Consider the following 26,518-nt stretch of genomic DNA (forward strand, 5'->3'; position numbering starts at 1 on the left):
TTGTGGTATATTGGAAGTTGCCTTATGAGACCTCCAGATTTCAATGAGATCAAAAGTGGAGTTCAGACAACAATACCAGCACCAACAAATATTCACACAGTGATGCTACCAAACTCGTTTGTAACGTACTGTATTTAATCATTCTAAAATCACACTACTTCCACGATGTTGGCACACACATTATTTAAAACAGAAAAATAGGCTCTGATATCGACCACTATTCTACAGCACAACGAAAGCTTTCAGCATATTTTTTTCTAAACGCGTTTTCTTAAGTATGAACCATTCTGCTTTCCATCTTGCGTTATCTGTGGGTGACGTGTGTTTTAAGCTTGTGCTTGTCTGTGTTGAGCGAGTCTATACTTTCTCCATAAACAAGTAGATAAAGTAACTAAAAGCAAAATAAAACAGATCTCATGGCTGCTGACTGGGAAGAAATCAGACGTCTGGCTGCAGATTTCCAAAGAGCACAGTTTGCAGATACCATTCAGAGGTAATAACTGCATGCAATTAGAATTCTTAGTGTAACTTATTGTTATTGTATGTATGATACTTTAATGGGAAGTAATCTTTATTAAATGCGTATATACAAATATGTGTGTGTATCGAGTAGTAAAACATGTTTTACGATGGTGCTTGGATTTAATGAAAAATATCTAAGTATTATTTTTATTACAAGCAAAAGGTGATCTTTGTCAGTCTAATTTACTGTCTTGTAATGTGTCACTTTAAATAAGTGCTTATTTAAAAACAGAGAAGCGACAGTCCACTAGAATAAAGACTACGTATTTATCACTGTTATAATTTTAGTTCTATTGCGCGATAAGTTGAAGTTGTATTCCAGATGTAATATGGTTTAGCATCTGTAGCTAAATGTTTCATTCGTGTTACTGAGTGAATTCCCAGAATTCCTAGCCCCACGTAATCACGTAGCTGACGCTCGAAGCGTTTTAAAACGGAACATTTTCTTCTCCAAAACCCAGTTTGTGTATTTGTTTCTGTCTTAGTGTTATTTTAACATCTACCCTTTTAAATGGGATCTATTTTCTCGAGAATTTCGATCTAAATTGAAGACAGGGAATGATATTTTATCCAGGCTTGACATTTGACTCACATGTACAAAATATCATAAAACCATCCTTCCACCTCAGGAAAATCTATAGACTACATCCTACATGGTCTCTGACTGTAGCAGAAAAGCTATCCATCATTGAAGTAATCAATTCATCTTTCATAGAACTGACTATTACAACACCATGCTTGCTGGGGTATCTAAATAAACATTGAACAAACTTCCATACTGTATGTCTAGAATTCAGCAGCCAGAATCCTGACCAGGTCGTGTGTAATTGATCACATTACTCCTGACCTGGTGTCCCTGCACTAGCTTCCTGTCAGATTTTGTGTTAAAATACTCTCGCTCATTTATAAGGTACTAGTTTGCTTGGCACCTAAGGCAGGTGTCATTTAAATAGGTTAGAATTTTATTATTGAATGTCAGATTTCTACTGGTGGGATTATCTGTGGGAGTTAAAATATGTCTAACACAAAAAGGGAGGGCTGCTCTGTATATACTGTATTTTTAATAATCATTTGATCATAAACAGAAGGTATGAGTGACCTGAACTATGTTGTGGTGCCTTTGGTGTGACAAGATTGTATCACCACAGCACAGTGTTATAAAAAATGCAGTATTTATGAAGTTCAGAGGGCTAAAATGCATACCTTGGGGTGCTCAATAATTTACAAGGTCAATGGTGTGGCAGTGAAAGCCTGAGTTTGGGCCAGAAAAGGGGCTTCTTTGAAGTGTATGACATCATTATGAAGAAGTTATTTTACAGCCAAAGAAGGTTCCACAGCCAAAATGTTGTTTCTTTTCTTCTCTTTTCAGCATGGAATAAACCTTTACTTGGTCATTTTTAACAAGCCACGTTACAACATATGACATCATAGTGTTAAATCTGCATGCTACATTTATACATGCTTAATTATTTCAAGTGATTTTTAAATGTTTCCACTTTATAAAATGCTATTATTGAGGCTGGTTATCTGGTGGGAGTTGTCACACATCTTTTTCTTCATTTCATTTAGATTATCTGAGAGAAACTGCATAGAGATTGTTGCAAAACTAGTTGAAGACAAGCAGTTAGATGTGGTCCACACTCTGGATGGTAAGGAGTACATCACTCCTTCGCAGATCAGCAGGGAGATCCAAGATGAGCTTTATGTCCATGAAGGTGAGTACAGTCTCTCGACTATGTCCATTTGCTCAGGAAGACAAGGCCGCTCATGTATAGGAGACAGGAGGAGTTTGCAGGAAAATGCGTCAGATGTATTGCCTAGCCCTGGCATCACTGGTGGATGCCCTCAGAAGTCCATGTGAAACACCTGCTTTGCATTTGAGTGCTAACAAAATAGTGAATTTATTCTGTATTCTTCAATTTAACCTTGATTCCTTCATCCTCGATTGTAAAATACAAAAGATTGACAGTTAAAATACACGTTTTCTGGCACATTATGTTTGTTTGGGGTGGGAGGGGGGTACATGAAATATATTTTCATCTTGACACTTAACAGAATCTATCTCACATTAATAACATTAACTTTTAGATTTAGGACAGAAGAAAGGCTATGAATGCTATGAGGCTGTTTGCCACATATTGTTCATTTGTTTGCCAGTGGCTAACTAACCCAGGGGTCATGTCCAGCTGTTTGTTGAAAGAAGTCAGGGTATTTCCTTCAACAACATGGCTGGGCAGCTTATTCCATACTGCAGCAACCATGTATGTACAAAAGTGTTTTTTCCTGTGGTTTCTGTTTCATTGTTTACTCTGAAGATGTACACAGGGATGATTTTTGTCAAAACCCTTAAGGATTTTGAATACTTGAATGAGATGCTTTTGTAGTCAGTTTTCTCTGTCAAGGCTCAAACGATTTAGTTATTTTAGCCTGTCAGTGTAAGAATTCCCATGAAGCCCCATGTATCTTTGCCTCCATTCTTGAGACTGATTCTTATATTCCAAGAGATTGAGAAAATGTAACATGACGTTCCCTGAGTTAAATTATTCGTGTTATATTGTTGATTATAGAATTTAATTTCTTTTGCAGAACAGTACGTTTTCAATGAGAGCCCTAAATGACAGCTTCTTAATTTTTTTCTGTCCTTGTTTTGATAAAGCCCCTTGATGGCCATGTCACATTTGGTGACCTAAATTCAGGTTTCAGCTGTGTTTCCAACAGATTAATTGTGAAACTTTCTCCTTCTCTTTGGGAAAATAATCGCATTTAGCATATATTCAAAAGAGATTAATCCAGATTAAATGAATTGGAGCATCCCATACAATACATCTGAAAGGCTTTAGATGGCTACATTTGTTATATCATAATGAAAAGGCTGTCACTGTTGCAGTGTGGAAACTTTAAGGTTTTCAAAATGTTTTTTCCATGCATAATGTTAGATGGATGGTTAGCATGACAGTTCATATAAGATTTGATTAAAAAGTACTGTAACAACTGTACCCACCATAAAGTCAAGTTAAAAAAAAAAACTCTTCCTTTTCTCTTTTGGGTTCCAAGGATATTTAATCAGCATTGAGAAAAATTGTACTATTTTTGTTAATTCCTTCTTGATCCTTATGGATTACACAGCACAGCACATTTTTGCGAGATTTTGTTTTGGCCCATCCATCTGTCTCTCAAATTGTAACATACATTGTTCAGTAATCTGTATTTCTAACTTATGCATATTCCACTATTCATAAAGCAGGCAGAAAAGGTTTATGGTCACTCCCTAAGGGAGACTGGCAGTGCTTTGTGTTTAAATGTGATGTAGCTACTGCTTGTTTATTATAAGTACGTTCAGTTTTTCCTTTCTAGTATGATGAAATAATATCCAGCCACCCGTCCACTTTCGAACTGCTTCATCGAATTCGGGGTCACAGGGGAGCTGGAGTCTATCCCAGCCAGGCTGGGTATACCTTGGACAGAACATTAGTCCATCGCAGGGCACACACAGACACAGACATATCACACCACTTTTAAGTCAGTTAGCCTACAGTATTTATACATCTTTGGTCTGTGGGAGAAAACCAATGCAAACACAGGGAAAGCATATAAACTCCATGCATATTGCAACACAGGTCTGGAATTGACCCCAGGGCCTCAGCACTGTGAAGCAGCAATGCTGACCACTTCGATCATTGTTGAAATAATACAAAATCAATTTAAAAGTACCAGAGGAACAAAAAATATATCAGATGTTTACATAAGGTTCCAGGGTTTAAAATGCCATCATTGGTATGATTTATTCTGTTAGTGCAGTACCTTTTCCTGTCTCCTGTTCACTGAACAGAATGAATCACTCTTTCAAATCAATTAGCAAAAAAAGAACATGTCATGGCATTCCTGGTTCATTTTTCATTTTAAAAGTTGCTGGTTTTAAAGAGTTCGTTTAGGTACGTTTGGCAAAAATAACGAAGAAGATTAAGTTCAAGGTATTGCAGACGGATACCATACATTTTACTTTATTTTAATACACCAGAATGTTAAACACAATATAAGAGGTTTGAGGAAAAAACACAAAAGTATCAAGTTAAACAGCAGTTAAATCACTCATGCTTCGTCTATAATCCTAGTTTTCATATGAATATTATTTTACTAAGTGCTTTGTTTCTCTTTTCTTTCGAAGGTCGGGTAAACATTGTGGATCTGCACCAGGTCAGTAAATCTTTCATTTTAATAGAGACATTACTCTTGATTTGGGGTGTTTGGTATAATTGAACCATACAGTTATTGAATTATATTGTGTAACATGTCTGTACTTATTTGGGCTTTCCGGCTTATTTCATAAAGTCGGCGTGCTTGACCTTATTTGCCATTGCATCTCTGTTATGCCCTTCCTAATCAATGGATACAAACCCGCTGAATTTGTGTGACCTCACCTCCAAGAATTGAAACATACTTGTAAAATCATTTCTTGGGTCATCCAGATTTTGTGTTTAGAATTGTCAGTAATCCTATAGATTTGCTGGTCTTGTCCTGGGGGCAGAGCAGTGGCACTAGGGGACGGAGCAGTGGCTCTGTGGCTGGAAGGTTGCTGGTTCAAATCCCGCAGCCGGCAGAGGAATCCTACTCTGTTGGGCCCCTGAGCAAGGCCCTTAACCCCAACTGCTCCAGGGTTGCTGTACAATGGCTGACCCTGCGCTCTGACCCCAGGCTTCTCTCCCTGTCTGTGTGTCTGTGTCTCATGGGGTATGAGAAAAGACTAATTCTTATGCAAGAAATTGTATATGGCCAATAAAGTGATCTTATCTGATCAATACCATGTTTTGCCTTAAAAAAGGGAAATGGACTTACTGGAAACTATCGTGTGGGTTTCTTACATTTCATTTTTGGATATTCGCAGATTATAAATGTGGACTTGTCCCACATCGAAAGCAGAGCCAGTGAAATAGCAAAGTCAGTCAAAGGGGTTCAGCTGGTCCTGGGTCAGTTAATTGATGAGTAAGTACATGTAACAGATTCAAATTATTGTAGTGTGGTCTCCTGTTTTATTCAACAGATCAGGTTTATGAGGTACTGTTGATATTCTGAAGAAAACTGGGATTGTTTCAAGAAAGTGTCCCAGAATTACCCAGTATAAACCCAAATGCCCCAAAATCTGTTTGGCTTTTTGTACTAAAAGCTTTTAAGATCACTTGAATATAGAAATGGCAGCCTTTTTCAATATCTTAGGAGCTGAAAAATGCTGTAAAACACAGAGTTTTAAAGATCAATTTTCCAGTAAAAGAAACCATGTTGTTAAGGTTTGTGTTGTGACATTGAGCTTTCAGAATTGTCATTGAAGCTGCCTCATTGTTTGAAAACCATCCAGAAAAAGTCACGTTATGCTTTTTGTTGCCAGCATCTTCTGAGATCATCTGTCACTCTTCACACATTGAAAAGTCTTACAATGTAAAATAAGCCTACATTTAAGATCACTGGATTTGAGTTCTCTCAGCTTCTGAAAATTGTGGCATCACAATGATAGAATTATATATTGTGCTGAGACCTTGATCTCTAAAGATTCTGTATCCGAAGTATTCATAATCTTTGTAACCCATTTCTTGATTTCTGTAGTTTAATAATAATATTATAAAAGCACTATGTCAGTCTGCATCCTGTCTTTTTCTGTAGACTACAATGAGGTTTTCTGTATAGTGATGCTGAGGACATTCCTTTCAAAATAAATAGAAATAAATAAATAAGAAAAACACCTCAATGCACCAACAGTAAAAATGTCTTGCAACTGTTTTGTTGCTTGCCTTTCAGTAAGGCTAAAAACAACAGCATGCAAATTCCACATAAGATTTTATTATCTTTTGCTACAGTATATAGACATTTTACCAAATTGATGTCTCTCTGTGCACTTATGATTTTAGTTCTCATTACATATTTTTGCCTGAAAGAATCATCAACATTGATGTCCCTTTAGTGTCGTCAGAGCTTTTTTGGCAGTGTTACATAATTAAAAATGAGACATGTTACAGGCCCTTTGAGAGGAGGCCTTTTGGCCTGTATGGACCATGTTGTAGTTAGTACAGTAGGTAATTTTTCCAAGGACATCATCCAGATGTTTCTTGAAAGAACCCAGGGAATCGGCTTCAACAACATGGCTGGGCAGCTTCTTCCATGCTCCCACAACTCTTTGTGTAAAGAAGTGCCCCTGTTCTCAATTTAGATTCACTCCCATGTGATTTTCCCTCTTGTCCTCTGAAGTAATTGTAATATTAGTGACTGTGGTAATTCTTTAAAAAATAGTCAAATTAAAGTGTTATTAAAAGGTCAAATTGGTAGTCATAGATCTATCATCACTGTTAAAATTATTTGTTTTTTCCAAGCTTTGTGAGACATGGTTTTTAACAGTGATAATTTGCTCTATTTTACAATATTTACATTAAATATTGTTCAATAAAGTAGCATTTATGGTAAATGTTAACTGAATTTGGATAGAATAAAACATTAAAAACAGAATAAAACCTTATCTGTGCTAAAGTGTGAACTTAATTACCTCAGTAAATAGACTATCAAGCAGTAAACAGTTTTGTAAATAAACATTAAACTGTTCTGCACAATGTCCCCTGTATGTTTCAGAAACAGTGCAAATGTGTGTATGTAGACTCAAATGTGATCATCCTGTGAGGCCAGCAACTGTATGTATTGCTGCAAACCAAACTGAAACCATAATTTGTATGAAACTGTTTTTTGATTTTAAAGAATATTGTAAAATCCCTCGGTGTTAAGTATGAATATCAAGCTTGTTTGTTTAGTGAGGAGTTCTTATTTGTTTCCTCAAAATCAATTAGAAATTACCTAGATCGCCTTGCAGAAGAAGTGAATGACAAATTGCAGGAGGCTGGCCAGGTGACTATTGCAGAGCTTTGCAAAACCTATGACCTCCCTGGGGATTTCTTGACAGAGGTAAGAAATGAACTATGTTAAAATAACCTTCTTGTGTGTGTGAAAATGTACTTTGTTAAACGTATGATCTGCAGGGGCAGTCTGTTTTGTATTACATACTGTGTAGATGCAAGATATGTACACTAATTTAGAGAGCAGAGATGACATATTGCAATACTGGAGGAGTGTCCTTATACACCATTCTTGCTGAATTTTTTGCTGTGTTTGTTTGACAGTGGCACTGGTAGAAAGGAGAGTTGGTTTTACCAAATAATTACCAAATAATTTTGTTTCAAGGACTGACTCATAGGACTGAATCAGGCGTATCACCATGTGCCTATTGCTTACTCTTTTAAACACTACATAGTGCATAACAGAATGAGACTTTATCTTCATATGAATACAGTAACAGGTTTTGTTCCCCAGAGAGCTGAGATTGTAATTGAATCTCAGCAGGGACAGAGGAGAGCTCCACCAGTTATACATAAACAAGCAACTGACTAAAAATGAATTAATATTTCTAGATTTCTAGGTTAAAAAGGTTTGCTTTACTGTCATAATGTAAGTGACCTACTTCAGCAATAATTTGTTCACCCAGGTACAATGTTATTTTTTTCTGTATTGAAGTATTTAACTACTGTATCTAACAGTTCTGGATAGTTTTATAGATATATTTATAATTGGATTTTAATGTCTCCGATCTTGGCACATGACAGCTGTCTTGTGAAAAAATAGGACTTATGTTTTATAGGTTATTCTTAGGTTTTGACGAAAGTTTTGTTGAATGATATTTGTCCAAGATATAATGAAGATGCTTTAAAACACAGTACATCTCCAGAAATAACTGAGGATTCAATACAGATGGTAGCTTTGATTTGCTCTTTAAAAGCAAAAGTTCATTAAAATACTAACATATGTTGAAGATATACAAAAATCTGTGACATTTCCATGCTTACCCTTAGCCATCCGTGAATTAACAAAGCAGATTTGGTGTGGAAATTAAGCTTGCCGGTATCATAATTGGATTACATACACTCTAATCGATGGTTTGTTCCTGCTGACAGTTTACCGGCTCAAGACTAAACAGACACCACAACTGTGTTGTTCTGGTTTGGTTTTTAGTAAGTGAAAAATAGTGACAGTCTCAAATTCCAGATGGCATGAAATTTGTGGCCACTGTTTCAGTCATGCAGAGAAAAATCTCCCAAGACTAGCCATCTGCCACATGACTGACATTTTCATCTATGAAAGTAAACAGTTGCCAGAAATCAGTGTGGAGCACATCATAGTCCCTAGAAGAAGAAGAATTTGAATAGTCATAAATGTCATATTTAAAATGCATTTTTTAAAATATAGTGGTGATGGACTGTCAGGTTTTGTTTTAAATTGTTCATTTTCTCAGTACAACTAGATTCATGTAATTAAAAATTGTAAGTGACAGCACTTGAATAAATGAAATATTATTTATTGAAATACTGAGTCATATAAATGAATAAAGGTATATGCCAATTTCATAGTGTAAAAGTGCCTGGACACATGATGAAAATGTAAATGAATTTAAAGAACGATGAACTTTATAGACTCTAGAATCACAGGAATGTTATTAACTGTACTGTGTTTATATGTGTTGTTTGATCATTTGTTGTCTGTGATATAAGGCATCTGAAGTTATAAAAGTGCATAATATATATTGTATCATTAATTTATCTGTTTAAGTTTTCTAATTCCTTAATTGTTGGTGATTTTTTACATATGTTTCTCATGGTGGAATGTGGGTTGGTTGTTAAGGAGGATGCTGAGGATTGCATTAAGTATATTTCATTTTTTAGAGCAGTTCAAAGGTTAGAATTAAATGATTTTATTGTGAAAATTCTGTAGTTTCAAGTTTTTGTCTGTATATGCAAACAGATGGACATCTTTTATCAATTTCTTTAGATTTTCTCACATTTTTGGAATTTATAATAAAGCTTATTTTCCTGCTTAAGCCTGGTGAACATAATAATTTAGATTAATATTTGAAAACGGAAAATGACTGAATGTGCGAGCAGATTGTGTTATGTGGATCGTTACACTCCTAGATTATAGCTCAACAACAGTCTTTCCTTATTTCCTTATTTGTATCAATATTTTTATTTAATTGGTATATATTATTTATATTGATTTTATACATATACATTTATTTTATATTTATTTACATTCACTGGCCATAAATATCAACTTACATTTTTTTTAAACCATTACCAAACCATCTGCCTTTTTTCTCTTGTTTTGTGTTTATGTTTATTGAAGTAGTTGTGTGTCGGTTTTTTTATGTCATAGGATTACATTTTCAATGATTAAGAAAAACAAATCACGTTATTTGGCCACTAGATGTCAACAAGTAACTCGCCCCGAGTGACCATGTTGTTAACTTCTGCCCTTTGTTTTCAGTGGGACGGCTGTTTAAATATCCAAAATATTATTACCCTTTCACCTTTAATACTATTAAATGATTAAATACTATTTGTGAAAAAAATCTTAGATAAATATAATGATCATATAATATAAAAATATTATTATTAAATTATAAATTATTGTATATTACGATTAATTATATATTGTTATTGAATATATAATGCAATATTAAATGTATTAATATTAAATAGTATTAATACTTTCTGAGATATAATGACCGAGATATCTGTTAAAAAGCATTCATAAAGAACTTGATATATGTACGGAATTTCAAATAGGTTTAATCAAAACTCGCAGTTACCAGCCCCAACATATGTACAGTACCAAGGGACTCTGACGGAGAAATGCATGGGCTGGCGTGTTGTCACTAACTGTGCTGTCATAATTTAACTCCAAGGTGCTGTCAGAGCGTCTTGGCAGAATCATCCAAGGTCAGATGGATCAGTATGACAGAGGGGTGATTTTCACCCAAGCGTTCGTGTGTCGGCACAAGGCACGGATTTGTGGACTGTTCAGTGCAATCACTCGGTATGTGTAAGGTTAAAGCAAACTCTTTATTTTGGGGCATTGTGTTTACTGCGAATACTTACTGTATCGCTGTATATTGTAATGTTATTTGACAAGAGCTGATAATATCTGTAGTTGAGAATATTTTCTGCATTTTTTGTGTGTTATTCAGAATCTCTGTCACTTCCATGCTGCAATTCTTCAATTCATACTCAAATGCAAGTAAAATTGCACTTTTGACTCATAAAAATGATTGAACTGTGAGTAGTGAAAATTAAAACTAGTGCTCTGTGATACCTTAGTATCACAATGCCCTGGGAGAATAAAACATGCTCCTATATCAGTCTCCTGTATATTAACAAGATGGGAAGAAGTAGTTCAGGTGGGGAGCTGCGTCAGCATGCGTAGGCTGCAAAGGAACAAGTAAAGGTTTATTCCATGCTTAAAAGAGAAGAAAGGAAACATTTCTGCTGTGGAGCCTTCTTCGGGTATGACACCTAATCAGACTATTACTTGTTCCTTATTAACATGATGGTCTTAGGCTGTCGATGAAAGTATGATAAAAGTCTCAAAGAGGAAGTGATTGTGTACCCAGCAATATTTAATAAGCAAGTCAATATCTTGGTGATTATATTGCATACAGAAAACGAATACAATTTTAGTAATAAACCAGCTTTACCGATGTTTTTTTTCTTTTTAGTCCTGTCCCTGTGAATAATTTAATCAGCCTGTATGGATTTCAGGAGCACCTTTTGTACTGTGAGTTTTGTTGCTTCATTATCACCTTAAAATAGGGGAGTAACTGTGGTTTAAAACAATGTTAATTGGCTATAAAGTTATATAAAGTTCATTATGTGGCATTTAAGAACAGTAAAGTCTGTTGTGGTCATTTATTTATTTCTAATAAATTCAGAATGTGGAAAAACCATTTCAATGAAATTACATTTTGTGGCAATCTCTTTGAATATCTCAGATATTATTTTTCTTTCAGTGTTTAAATTTTCATAACTGTTAATTTCTAGATTTTTTTTTCCAAACAGCTGTTATGTGGAATGTATATTTAGTTTCCTCATTTGGAGAGATTTGTCTAAGACTTCTCCCAACCGAAACAAGGCAGATATCCTCTATAATGGTTTTCTTTAAAAATTGAATCTACCTCAATTTATTGAGTATGAATGTTACTGCTTGTCCTCAAGAGGCAGATCTTTTTAACAAGGTTAGTAATAAATGTAGGCAAGTAATGTCATTTCACATTATAAGCTCTTTTCTTAATATAAAGGCGCGATGTAATGAAACAGATTTTGTGAAAATGCCTTTCACCGTTCCAGTATCACCTGTTAATTGTCTTGCTGTCCAGCCGTTTTGGAAGAACTTGTGAGCTGTGGACGCCTGAAAGGGACGGTGGTCGGTGGGAGACAGGACAAGGCCGTCTACATTCCGGATATCTACACCAAAACACAAAACAACTGGATCGATTCCTTCCTGAAACAGAATGGTTATTTAGGTAATCAGTCATTGAGAGCAGCACCCTTCTAGGCTAGGGTATGTGTTAAGAGGGCACTGACACGATGAGTTAGGGGTAGGGATATACATTATACCTAGACTTTAGTTATTACAGTGTGTGTAGGGTTCCAGTTATTACAATGTGTGTAGGGTTCTTATAGATGGTCATTTTTGCTCTTACATTTACAGTACAACAAACACCAAGCTGATTTTGAATCACACTTATAAAAACTGTTACCAAGTTCAAGAAGTTGCAGAATGAAAGATTTATTGGAGGCAAAAAAAGTACCAAAGGGAAGAGACGGATATAGGTTACATGGCCCTCTGCCTCTCATGCACAAGGTTTTCTTTTGAGCAAACTAAATAAGGAATACGTATCTTTTCTTCCAAGTGCCTGTAAACTCCTCAGTGCAAAATAATAGCTCCTAATTGCTTGCTTACATGAAAGATGCTATGACTACAAGCTAATTCTTCATTCTCAGGTGTAATTAACAACTCACAACCTCAGTGTTGTATTGAATGGGTTTTAATGAGAACAGTGTGGACCACGTAATAGCAATAAGGTTATTCCTTAAATATGTTTTTTTAATAGACACGAAAGAGAAATCAGTTTAATTGCACATACCGATTCATGTTGATCATGCCTGAAATAAGTCACTTAATTGTACTTGATTTTCATTTAATTGTGATTGAACACTGTTTTCTGACGAGAGAACTGTCACGTTTGGAGAAAGTAATCTGTAATGTGTGCTTTCTGTTCTCTCACTGTAACATATGATTGCCACCAAAAGTGTATTGGATTGCACAAAACAGTGCAGTGGTGTGTTTTTATCTTAAGTTATCAGACAATCAGGTACAATAGTTTATGCTGGCTCACAGACTCTTAAGAGCTTGAAAATAGCTGTGTTTCTGACACGGGGATCTTTTTTCAGTGAAGGACTTTTCACATACAGTAAATGGAGGCTTTCCTTTTCATTTTTGTTTTCTTATTTTATTTTTGTATGGTGCAAGATCTGGCTAGGAGTAATTGGTTTCTGTAAATTCCATTGTTTTTACTCAAGAAATTCTTATTTACATATTTTTATTTTTTATTTTTTCAAGTTACAATTCAAGTTACATATCTTATTATTTTCAGGTTATATTTTGTAGACCACAAGATTATATAGGACAACAGACATAATTCATTAATAGTAGCTCTTTTTGGGAAGGAGATGTGGCTTCTTCAACCTGAGTGAAATTTTGAAAAAATGTTATACTTTGAGTTTAAACTAGACAATTTTCAAATTGCACTGTTAAAATTAATTAAAAGAAGGATGCTTTGCACACTTAAACTTGTAGTTGGCATTGAGATAAAATGTTTCATATTTTGCCTAATAAGGTGATCATCCCCTACTGAGTTGTAGTTGGAATTTAGATGTTGAAACCTTGAAGCTATGTGAGTGTCTCCATATTTAAATTTAAATGACAGATTTTGTGTTGGATTGTGTGATGAGAGCTCCAAGTGATAACATCTCACAGTGTATGAAGATATAATTAATATGCTATTGCATGTGAATTTAATGTGATGTGGGCCACGCAATTTAAGATATCAACATTTATGACTACATAACTGTACATTAGAGCTCCAAAGATCATTGGACTCAGTTTGGGCCTCAGTGTATTACTCCTTGTCTTTCTTATCACTTAAAGAATGAAATAAAATGACTCAAAAATGACATAAACATGATAATTGTTTTGCCTTTTCTATAGAATTTGATGCTTTGACCAGGCTTGGGATTCCTGATCCACTGAACTACATTAAAAAACGGTACAAATCCGAGAAGCTTTTATTCCTTCGAGCCGCCTGTGTTGGTCAGAACATTGTTGATCAGGTTGAGGCTTCAGTGGAGGAGGCAGTCAGCTCGGGTACCTGGATAGATGTGCAGGTAATTGCCTGACGTTTGGATGGGTTTTAGGTCCTGCTTCTTGACTTTAATTTTTCTGTAATGTCTTCAGATTTGGCATAAAACTGCGTAAATATTTAGATGGTATTGTCTGTACAAATGCTGAATCAGGAATATGCTAGAGATTTGTCTCTAGGTTTAACTTAATAAAATCTTTGAAATATTGTTTTATGATCTAGACTGCAGTTTCTAGATTGTGCATGCATTAATTACAAATTAGCAATACTTATCAAAAATGTCATCTCTGTCTTCATTACAGCCAATGTTACCTAGCTGTCTCTCTTTAGATGACACTGGCATTTTGATAAACCAAGTTATGAGAACCAGCAATGTACAGTCATCTGCCAGGATCCTCAATGGAAGCATTGTAGTCAGTGAGAAGTTTATAAGCAGCTGCATTTCTCTTTTTGACCAGTCAATGCGCATAAAGGCAGAAAAGGTAAGTCTTTCAAAAAGGTTTGTGGCAATTGTTTTCTATGACTCTCTTACAGTTTTGACATTTCTTCATTTTTGTTTGTACTGTATATCATTGGTTACTCTAGTTCTAGTAACAACCACTTCTTTCCTTAGCATGTTTTTGCTGTTGACCTTCCATTTACATGATGCATGAACGGAATAGCTTAATAGCTATTTCAGTCTGATTTTATTACATTTTTAATGCATCTGTCATCATTTACCAGTCTTTTTTTCTAATCTTTTCCTTATTTCTTGCTGCTGCCCACCCGTATCCCATGTTGGTTAGTGCTAATCTGCTCGCAGCGTTTCTGCCTGGCTGGAGGTACTAATTCAGTTCTCTCACCTGAACGCCTCCATCTTCCAGGAAATGAAGAATAATCCTGTTTTTCTGATCACGGAAGAAGATATAAAGCAAGCCTCAGTTCTAGCAGAAAATTCAGCTCCTTCAAAGAAAGACAAGAGGGATGAAAGAAGGAAGAAAGCAGGAGGTGAGGAAAACAAGTTTGTTTAGATTCTACTTTTTCCATATTTTAATTGGAGAATTTTGCACATTTTATGTCATTCATTGCCTGTTTCATAATCCTTTTTTTCTTTTCCCTAGAGGGCTCTGGAAGTGTCAAAGGAGGTGGTGGGGGAAATTCACGAGAGATCAGGATACGCAAAACCAAGAAGAAAGGCAGGAGGGAAGATGACAGTGATGAGGATACAGATGCTGCAACTCAAAGTAAGTGAGTTTATAGCTAACAGACTTGCTTTTGATTAACGGTGAAAATGTGAAGAAAATATGCTCATTTAGTGTCTTCCATTAAAGTGTAAGACTTTAAATGATTAAATAAATATTTGTACATTGATGAAAAATAGAGAAATACTGTGTATTTCCCTGACCTTCCAGGTGGAACCAGATCAGCTGTTTCAACTTTTATTTTACAATATTGAACATGTTTCCCCAGAACAATACATTTAATGTGAGGATGGTCCTGATCTGAAACTAACCATGAGTTACTGTGAAAAAACACTAATTTGTTTGAAAACCATGTCCAGCATTATTTAAATTAATCCGAAAAATATGTTTGTGATTGAATATCAGTGGATTTGCCCCTTTTTAACCTGACTTTAAATGAATTGGCTTTATTTTGTTACCGTTATTGGTTTATTTGGCGTAATTAAGCCATTTACAAGTGTTCCTCAGCTAACGACCTCGACCAACATAAATTCGATTGAACCCAGATTTAGAAATAGGATAAGTCCTCAACCAGCATGCTCCATTTGTTAAATTTTCCCCATCGTATGTTCTGGAAAGGGCAAGGAGACTGGATCACACAACCGCTTAGGCTGTGTCAGAAGCACGTAGATATGTGATATGTGATAGATGCAGATAGATATGTGCTAGGGCTACTGATGAAAGTAAGAGAGCTGGAAAAGTAATAATAATAATGTAATGTTTCTTTATTAGCCCTATACAATTTCTTGCATTAGGAATTTGTCTTTTCACATACCCCAGCTTTTCTCCATGGAGACACAGACACACAGACAGGGAGAGAAGCTTGGGGTCAGAGGGCAGGTCTGCCATTGTACCGCGCCCCTGGAGCAGTTAGGGAAAAATATGATATTGCCCATGCTGTCAGCTTGAACAAAGCAATCTTGCACACTTTTTGTGCAAATAAGGAGAAAATTAACGTAAATTAGTGTTAAAATTGGTTAAATATTAAAATGTGTGTTGATGAAATTTGTCTGCACTTAGTCATTTTCTCTTCATACTCATTTCATGCTCTTACTTCATTTCTCCTCAACATACATATCACTAGCTTATACATTACAAAGGCAAAAACTAAACAAATGAACCAAAATGCAGTCATAATAAAGCAGTAAAATGTTTAAAATGTTGATTTTGAAGGGGAGCTGGAACACATCCCCCTTTATTTTATTTCCCATGGGAATTTGTGTCAAACTAGTACAACCACTTGACAAGAGACTTTTCTAGAAATGTGTCTTTTGTGTTAACCTATACTGTATTTCTTTGTTTTAAAGATCGAAACAAGCAACAAGAGGTGAAGTTCATGTCTCAGGAAGAAATTGAAGGGGTGTTACAGAAGCACATCTGTGATTGTCCAGAAGACATGATATCTGAGCTCGCAGAGCATTTAATTAGGTTGGTATTTTATACTTTTCAGTAAAAGTGTGGTGCAACAAAATTAAAATGTAAAGTATTTTTTTGTGCAGAAATACTGTATGTTCAACTTGTAATGTCTTCTAATTATAACACTTCATAGAAATTAATTTGAGTTGGTCATTTCGAAAGAAATCCCCTTTTAATGATGGGTAAAAATAACATTGAAGTAACAATCGAGATACTTGATAGAATAAAACAAGCTGTACGAGATTGTATTGTCCATATAGAAGTTCAAGTAGGGAGCTGCGTCAGCACACGTAGGCTGCAAAGGAACAAGTAAAGGTTTATTCCCTGCTGAAAAGAGAAGAAAAGAACAACGTTTCGGCTGTGGAGCCTTCTTCAGATGTCCCCTTTTCTTTTCTTTTTAGCTTGGAATAAATCTTTACCTGTTATTGTCCATAATATTACTCCATTATATATAGTTGAATTCCAACACTCTTCGTGTTCACAACACTATTAATAATACAGTAATACAGATAGGTGCTTATTTGAAAATGCCATAATACATTTTGTTTGCTGTCAGTTGCTCAGTTTCTGAAGGAGATATTGTAATGTGATTTGAATAATGAACATATTCCCATACAGTCTCTCCTGCTCCAAATACTTATAGTACCAAGTTGTCTTTCTAAAAAAACCTTCTGATTAGTTAATACTGTCAAGTGGTACTCCTTTCAGTTCAACACTATCAATATTTTAGTCAAACTGAAGAGAACCACAATAAAAAAGATATATTTTAAATCTTTAAACAAACAAGATCTTTGTACATTAAGGTATAAAGTGAGTAGCTGTTTGTTTATAAGTTAAGGTTTATTTCCCGTATAGTAGAAGAAACGTTGCTGTTACATTTTCTCAGTAATGTTGACACTGAATAAGATTACAACAATCAAAGCTGAAGTTAAGAAATTGGTCAGTTAATACATTTCTTTATTTTTTAGACCACTCGCCAAAATGTACCAGGATGTGGTCCATACGGTTTTTATGTCTTCCACAAGTTCTACCACTGGAGTCAGCAGGAAACAGAGTGTTAAAGATCTACAGGAAGAGATCAACATTCTTTACAACAATATTAGGCTATTTGAAAAAGGAACAAAACTCTTTTCGGGTACCAAACTTTTTTTCTGAAAAGTTTGAATGTTTTCAGCACGTCACCCTGGTGTCTTTATAAAAATCATTACTTGTTCAACAGCCATTACTTGTTCAAGTTAGATCTTAGATTTTATTTTAATCATTAAGCTTTTCTTACATTTTCTCTTGAAACTAATTGTGTGGTATTAGTGCAGTGGACAAGAGAGGTGGCTCTGTATGACAAATCTGCCTGTACTGTTAGCCTTTTTATTTTTATTAAAGGCAAAAACGTATTCTAATTAACTGATTTTATTTTTGCTGCGCTGCTTTGTTTTTTTACTATAACATTCTCAACTTTAATGCATGTTTAACCACTCTTTGGTCTGTTAGAAGTATCGCTTAGCTTTTTTTTTTAGCTATGATCACTGACAGTAATAATACTCTTGAACTACAAAGATTTATTCTCTGACTGAGACTGAACATTTTCTTTTTCAGATGATACTCAGGCTAATATTGCAAAGCATGTACTGAAGACCATGTGCACAGATGTTACCAACCTGCTGTTTAATTTTGTGGCTGCAGAATTAATGATGGCTTTAGAAAATTACAGCTCCATAACATACGAGGTTGGGAAATGTGTAATTTCTGTACATTTTAAAGCAACAAATGTCACATTCTGCTATGTTAAGCATTTTGAGAGTTTTTTGTATATGCATGTTGTTTAAAAGTTTTTGTTAATGTTTCTTCAGGTCAGGGTAAAGATTTTGGGAAAATTGCCTGAAGAAACCAAAGGTCCTCTGATGAAGCTTCACAACTCTCTGAATGGAAAAGTAAGATGTTGAGAATTTTTTTGTTTGTAGTTTGTAAACCTCGTGGGGAAAAAATATTCAATATGGACAACGTAAGGAACCAACTCCAGAAAATTTGCCATAAAAGTATTTGAAAATAAGCTCTGGGCCATTTTTATTTTTTAGGTGTTGAGGGTAAATCAAGAGCATTTAATCTCTAGATTGTAAATTTGTACTTTTTCTTAAAAATGCTCTTGTTTGTGCTTGTTTTTTCTCAAATGTACAGTATGCAATGCAATACAAACATACTTTTTCTAACAATAGATTTTTGCAACAAGCTTTTAAACACAAATATTCATGTTATGCCTTCAGAGATGACTATTGATGAACCAGTCATCTCTGAGGGCATAACATAACAAAACACTACTGATTTCAGCTGTAATCTCACATTTACTTACCACTGTTCTGATTAAATTATTTTAATTATTTTAAAATGTAAATTTCTGTTTTGCTCCTTGTAAATCTTTCTTGGCAGCTGCTTGTGATTAAAATAGAGTCCCTACTACAGTAAAAAATATATTTTTAAAGATATGTTTTAAACCACAAATTGAAAGTTATAATTGCTGAACTTAAATTAAATTCTCACCTAAAATTCAATGTTGTAGTGCCAATTACAGTCCCAAAATGTAAAATAAAATTTTTAAATTCTCAAATTTAATGTGAATAAATTAGGCCTGTCAAGTCATTTTGTATTATTATTTTTTTCTGCCTTACTGTATATATATCCTAAACACAATAGTAACAACTTTGCTATCAATGTCTATTTAAACTGTATAGTTAAAGTTTATGTGAATATTCTTACTGACGTAGTCTTTTGTTGTACCTAAATTATTCAGATTTTATTTAAAGAATGCACATTCTAAATACTGTATCTGCAGATTCATTAGCCTTCCAGGCATGGAGCTATCAAGTAACTGAAAAGATTTTTTTTTGTTTTTTTATTTTTTTCTTCCAAAACATCAAAGTAGTGTCATCTGATGTAATCATAGAGCGGATCAACCCCAAATGTAGTAGCTACAGTATAGTGTCAAAGACATGGGTATTCACGTGTGATAAGATTTGTAGATCTGCATTAAGCAGTTCATTTAAAAAAATGTTTTCAAAAAGCATTCAAAACCCCTGTAGGAATTGCTGTACTGTTTGAATTGAAATTTGCACAACAGACATTGTCGAGATTATTTTTTACAGGTACACCAGGTTATTATTTTTTATAGACATGCAGCTTGTACCGAAACCTACTTTATTTAACTTCAACCTTGGCAGGCATCCTACATAAAAAAAGTTGTCATCCTGCATAACAAAATAGCAGCATCAAGTTGCTGATAAACATCATACTGTTACTATTCATAAGCTGTTTATCCAGTTAAGTCTAATCTTGCAAAGGAACAAGTAAAAGGTTTATTCCATGCTACATTACTTTTGCCTACTACCCTGTCTTTCTCACACCTGAAGAAGGCCCCACAGCTGAAACGTTGTGTTATCTTTCTTCTCCTTTCAGCATGGAATAAACCTTTAGTTGTTCCTTTGCAGCCTAAGCATGCTGACGCAGCTACCCACCTGAACTACTAAATCTAATCTTGATAGGTACTGTCCTTGGGAAATGCAGTTAAAATATGGTATAATACTGCTTCTGTATAAATTATGATGGCATGCTGGCCATCATCAGTCAATTGTGCCATTTAAACTGTGGTCCAATACAGTTTCATCATTGGCAGATATCATTTCATGCATCTGATTACCTGTAATGTCAGTAATTGTGTTGTGACATTAACCAGGATGTGGATTCCTGAACCTTATTTGCAAACAAAATCTCAAACTGTTCTTTTGCAGAACCAGTAAAGCAATTGATGTGATCCTTGGCAGATCTCAGCATTTCATACATCAATGTTGCAGCATGAGCTATTGTGATACATGTTGATATTACAATCAATTTTACTAAATAACTGTGTAAAATCAACTGTACATGAAGCAATCAATTTCACACTTGTTTTCACAAGTTTTTACTGTCCTTTGGTACAGTAAATTAAAATGAAAATGGAAGTACTGCAAAAAATAAAAAGGCATTTAATCAAGCTAACATTTGTAAAACATTATGTGTTTCCACATTGTTAGTAAAACTATTTCTTATGGGTGCCACAATATTCTGAGATTTTTTTAACTAATATCACTGCAGTTAACATAGTACTAATGCTTTACAATGTAGCAGTCTATATTGAAAGTCTCTCTTAGTATTCAGTAAGTACGTGTGTATTACTAAAAGTGTTCCAAAAGTCTTCCACTTCAACTCTTAAGCCAAAACCAATTAAATTAGAAGGGCAACTAAATCAGATGTCAGTAAGTAGTTCAGGTGGGGAGCTGCGTCAGCATGCGTAGGCTGCAAAGGAACAAGTAACAGGTTTATTCCATGCTGAAAAAAAGAAGAAAGAGAACGTCGAGAATTCACAATTCATCTGTTGTGAATTGTATCAAGGCTCGACCAATGAATTCACATCTGCTTTGCTCAACTAAACAGGCTCAACCCTCTCACTGAAATTTTTATTGTTTATTTTTAATTGTTGTTGTTCCTGTTGTAATTCTGTAAAGTGCTTTGAGAAGCCACCTTTAAAGGTGCTATATCAAATAAAGTTTATTTATTATATGTATGTATGTGTGAGTGTGTGTGCACGCACGCTCATGTTGGTCATTGAGATTTTCTGGGGTTCCTATGAGATGATGACTTGTAGGTGGTACTTGGTGGTTTGGATTGATCAGGGGTGGTACTTGGTCCAAAAAGTTTGAGAACCACTCTCTAAAATCACACATTATATGGGAAAATATAAACTACTATATATATGCTTTCTGGATCTTTCGACTTATTTTAACAATTGCACTCAAGAGTGTCAATGGGATCTGTTCACATGCTTTTTTGTCTAAAATACAAGCTCTTTATTTAATGTATTGGCCGAAGTTGTGTTTTTTTTTCTTTTTTTTTCAGCATGGAATAAACCTATTACTTGTAGTATTGTAGTACTTGTAGTATTTAAAAAATACATCTTGGTCTGTAGACTTAAAGAACATTTTATCCCTGGGTGGGATTTGCTTACCAATGAAAATGTTTATAATTCTTTTACAGCATTAAAGCAAAATTGAAGTATCATGGATTCACTAGTTTAACCTTTTAATTTCATTAGGCTGTAGCAGCCTGTGAATATTTATTTTTAGAATGGCAGCACTTAAAAATAAAAAGCACCTGACAAGTTTACAATATTAGTAATTTTACATCCATGGTCATGCTACATGTCGGTGATAAAATTTCTATTGTAAGATGACAGTGAACCCGGTGATTTATGTGTCCATTGCAGTTTTATTTCTGCAACACTGCCTGTAATGTGGCCATGCATTAGACTGGATTTAAAATCCAGTTCTGCTGTCCTCTTTGAGGACTTAGCTCTCAATCATCTATCTGCAGCTGTGCCTTCTGCAGTTACATCTTGTCAGCTATAACATGAATTATAAAATGTTTTTTACATCATGACAAATGAAGTGAGATAAAGAGTGGTGACTAGGCAAGGCTTTTAGAAACATTTTTTTAGGCAGACCTAGTGTTGTCTTTTGTGTCCTTTCTCTCCACGTTCCGTTATTAGCAACATATCTTATTTGTTTGGTTCGAGTTAAAGTGGTTACATTAGCTTCTGAATTGCTCAAAGTATCAATAATAATGAAAAAAGACATCTCAGTCTGTGAAGTGATGTGCAACATAATTAACCAGGATTTTCTATTTTACTTTGAAAGGTGATGCAACTTTGTTAATTGTGAATGAATCCAGTAACTTCAAATAACACTACAGTAAATTGTGTGGAATGGAGGATTCAGATTTTCTCCTTTGAAAAAGGGCAGTTATTTGTAATGCAAAAATCCATGAACCCCATTGTTTCCCTCCTTTTACTAGAGCATAGAAGATTTTCTGACTAATTTAGAGGCAGTATCAGAAGTTTGTGGAATTATGCTGAAGAAAGGAGACAAAAAGAAGGAAAGGTAAAAATAACTTTCGTTGTTTATTGACTGAAAAACCTCAAAGCCACGACAAAACAGCTTGGTCTTTTGGAATATTTATTGAGCTCCCCTCAACTCGCACATACACACGTTTGTTTACCATTGTTGTCACATCTTGACCTGTATCTCTCAGTCATTCCGGAGGATATAAGAAACATCCTCACCGATAACGTTCTAAGAAGAACTGTTTTTTTTTTTGAGGTTGTAGTGAAATCAAATTGTGTTTGCCCGTTTTATATCACTTTAAATCCTGGTGTTCTCTCTGTTTTGTCAGGCAAGCTCTCTTCCAGCACAGACAGGCGCTCACAGAACAGTTGAAAGTGACTGAGGATCCTGCCCTGGTTTTGCACCTGACGAGCGTTTTGCTGTTTCAGTTCACCACACACTGCATGCTTCATGCACCTGGTCGATGTGTGCCACAGATTATTGCTGCCCTGAGTGCCAAAATCTCCCAGGTACAGTATGCATTTTTAAAGATGGCTGTTTTCATCTCCAGAAAAATTGTAAGCATCTTTCATTTGGTTGAGCAACCCACTCGAACCTTTTCAATTTTGCTGATGACCTTCTGTGATGCTTTTGTTTAGAAAGCCAGAGCGAAGTTTGTAGCCAAAAAAGGGGTGATTTTATTACTTTGAAATAATTTTGTTTTATGCAAAATTATAAAAGCAAAATATAGTTTTCTAAACTGCCCTATGAAAAATAATGCTTTCTTGTTGGAAGAGCATTTTGTTATTCATCTGTGAATAATTTTAGATATTGGTTGTGCATATTTATTTATTCCGTGTGCACAGTTTTAGCTGGAAGAAAAAAAAAAGAATAATTGTGAAAATTGTAGTTGGAAAAATACCCATTGGTCTAAATCTTTTTTTAGGCATATAATATTTAAATTGTACACCTTTTCTAGTAAAATCATTTACATATCTTCCAGCCCTTACTGTGTTTCTATAACAATATAAAAATGTAACCCCTTGCCCAGAAACCATTTTTGTTATTGTAAGACCATGGTATCCTTCCCTATGGACTTCCCAGAATAGCACCCACTGAGACCCGAAGGCTAGACCAGAAATAAGTTTTCTCATGTCTCTTAGTAGCTGCAAATGTAATTTTATTCCAGAAGGCAGGAGGCCTTTTCATTTTTACAAGTTCTTCAAACTGCAGCCTAGAGCCCAGTATTTGTGAAGCAACATGATGCCAATGTAACGCTATTAAAATAGGTTTTCAGGGGTGTCAAAGTGGATTAACCAGTAAAGGTGCTCTGAAGGATAATGTGCTGTATACTGTATACACATGTACATCTGTGCTCTGTAATTTGTCCTTGAATGAAAAGTGAAAAATAATTAAAGTGAAAGAAATTAATTCTGATAGGTAAATTAATGTATTTTTAATAGAGTAATTGAGATATTAATGTTGATACTTGATTCACCATTCCTTTTAATTATAAAAAATAAAAGCAAAATGTTTTACTTTTTTAATCTTTAACGTTGTGCTTGATTTGTGCCAGAGAGCCGGTGCTCAGCTCCAGCACCTCTCTGTTTTAGACTGTCTGCACTCCAAGCACAGCACTGGGTACTCCCTTGTGACATGAAGAAATTAAAATGCATGCTTACAATTAAAAATATCTTAAGAATAGACTTGAAGCACATCAAATCAGAATAGGCCACTGAGCCTTCCTGCATTGCTGATATGTGGCACACTCTGCCAGGGCAGACTGCAGCATTCACTGCAGGAGGAGTCTAAGAGGAGCTGCAGACACATATAAACACTTCTTTAAAAGAATAATATACATTTAATTAAAATAAACACCCAGGGCCGATTGATGCAAAACACACAGAACAGAACAGGTGCACAACAGAAAGGTAAGCCCACTATAAAAACAGCCTAAGAGTGGGTTCCACTTCTCCAGATATAAAAACACAGCTAAGGGAAAAGGCTTGTGGAACATACCAGAACTTAGGTACATTTAGCCACCTCTAGTTTTTTTTCTAAATCTAAAGGGAAAACAGTTGAAGACCATAGTCAGTGATCAATTGGAACATACATCTTGACACAAAATTTGTTAGGAATTGGATTTGGTTAATATGGAATGGATTTTACAGTCCAGTGTTGCATGCTCAGACACGTAACAACACATTTACCTTAGAAATGAGGAAAAAATTATTTTAGAAGCAGTGTGCTCGTAAAATCTGTTATGCTGCACGAGGGTATAGTTTGAATGAAAAAATGTACACACACCAACACCAACATTGTTGAAACAGAAAATGTGTCTGCATGGTGGTTTTATGAAAATAACGAGAAAGATGGCAGTTTTATCTTTGAAATCAAGTGATATGTTTTGGTCAAGGATTCAGTCCCGGTCACTCATGGGTTCGGATCCACACAGTGCCCTGTGCTGCTCCGGAGACAGCAGCGAGCTCTGCTACACTAGGGGATTGTCTCTCGCACTGAGGCAGAATCAGCACTTCTTCAGTGTGCTTAGTGAACCAACCCCTGTCACAGATACAGCATAGCCTTGAGGGAGATCATACGGTCAGATTCTGAAACCCAGCAGAGCTGACAAGGGGTCCATCCCAGTGGAAATGTCTTTAAAATAGAGTAGGTTTTATGGGTTTTTGAAGTACTCATTAAAATGTTTTTTTATGTTTTAAGATAAAATTTTGTCCTTGAGTCGTCCCCACTGTTATGACAACAAGGTTGCGTCTTTCACAATGTCAGTCTGTCCTAGAATTTAAAACCTTCAAATGCCTGACTGCATTTTTTCTTAAATTTGTAGTACATGAAAGGAAAGAGAGGATTTTTCTTCCGGCTATGTATCAAGGTGTAGATACGTTATATATGTATATATGTTAACTGAGCATCTAACTAAACGTATCCCTCTACGTTTTCAAAAAAATTAGTTTAAAAAGAGAACATGGTTTTGTTGAGTAACCATGTTAATCATTAGAGTACTTTAAATGTAAATGTCATGAAAAAACAAAAATGTGAACCATGTGTTGTTGTGTGATGAAATGCTTTTGCTATTGAATAGTATAACTGTTTTTCAATGGTTCCTATTTTCTAGGATCAGCACAAACTGCTGACCAGATATCAGGGTCTGGTTGTCAAACAGCTTGTTGGTCAGAACAAAAAGCCAAACAAAGCGGAGAGAGAAGCTGCTGAGGGCCAGTCTGAGGAGGACCTAACTGAGGCTGTTGGCAAGGAGCTCCTGTCCCTGACTTCTGAAGTGAAGGACCTTGTCTTGAGATCAAGGAAAAGTTCTCTGACCGAAGAATGAACTGCCTGGAAATTAAATTTAATAAATTGATCTGTATTCAATATTAAAAAGCTTATTCAGTTGCTCCATTACCATTAATGCTTATGCTAACAAATAATTTTTTCAGTGACGTTTTTGTCTAACCGTGTCAACATATTACTGCCATTGCTTGTGTTTTAACATTCACTGATTTTTTAAGCTGCTGATAGTAAAACAGTTGGTATTTAATTTCACATTTCTTTCAGTTATACAAAAAACTGTTTCTGTAAACAGTTCATAATTGAATTCTTTTGTAGGTATCTTTTTTTTAAAGAGCTATTTTATTAATTGCAATAGCTCTAAAGTTACATCGAAGAACTGTTACTACTGAATGCTTAATGCATAAGCAACTGATAAAATCAGCCACTTTCTAGAGATTGTCCTTATAATGTACACGGATATACTGTAAATGGCAAGCATTTCATTGCACTGCAGATTGGTGAGCCACAGAGATAATTATATATCAGTATTTAAATAAATTCCGGTAAACTAATAGAATTACTAATTACATTAGAGGTTTCATCCCCTGTCAACTCTGAAATTTGTGTTCATATTCTTGTATATCTTTTCCTAAAATGGCCACTTGATAATAGACTCGGTTAGAGCAAAGCACTCATATACTGTAAGGCATGAAGGACATTTTACAGCTATAAATGCTGGGCTTACGGTTCTATCACTGTAGTGAACTCTTTGAGCCCCAATATTGTAACTGTGTATAAAATAAAAGGACAAGCTATTTTATCTTTCATGGAAATTAATTGAAATTAATTGTAAGTTTAGCGTTTTTCATACTGTCATACTGAATTTTCTGGTA

The 26,518-nt window shown here is 35.0% G+C and overlaps 1 protein-coding gene across 1 annotated transcript; it reads left to right on the forward strand.

Moving 5' to 3' along the window:
* Positions 1-212: 212 nt before the first annotated feature.
* ufl1 (UFM1-specific ligase 1) lies at positions 213-26,450 on the forward strand. The gene is made up of 19 exons (XM_088626784.1): positions 213-493; positions 2,092-2,237; positions 4,688-4,716; positions 5,405-5,502; positions 7,344-7,458; positions 10,289-10,419; positions 11,099-11,157; positions 11,756-11,902; positions 13,651-13,826; positions 14,104-14,283; positions 14,665-14,788; positions 14,902-15,024; positions 16,329-16,449; positions 17,406-17,572; positions 18,031-18,161; positions 18,285-18,365; positions 22,312-22,397; positions 22,690-22,870; positions 25,474-26,450. Exons 1-19 carry the CDS (start codon positions 417-419, stop codon positions 25,684-25,686), a joined length of 2,385 nt encoding a protein of 794 aa, XP_088482910.1. The 5' UTR covers positions 213-416; the 3' UTR covers positions 25,687-26,450.
* The last annotated feature ends 68 nt before the right edge of the window (positions 26,451-26,518 follow it).

This window comes from Lepisosteus platostomus, chromosome 3 (assembly GCF_059453375.1).
Source record: "Lepisosteus platostomus isolate fLepPlt1 chromosome 3, fLepPlt1.hap1, whole genome shotgun sequence".
NCBI lineage: Eukaryota > Metazoa > Chordata > Actinopteri > Semionotiformes > Lepisosteidae > Lepisosteus > Lepisosteus platostomus.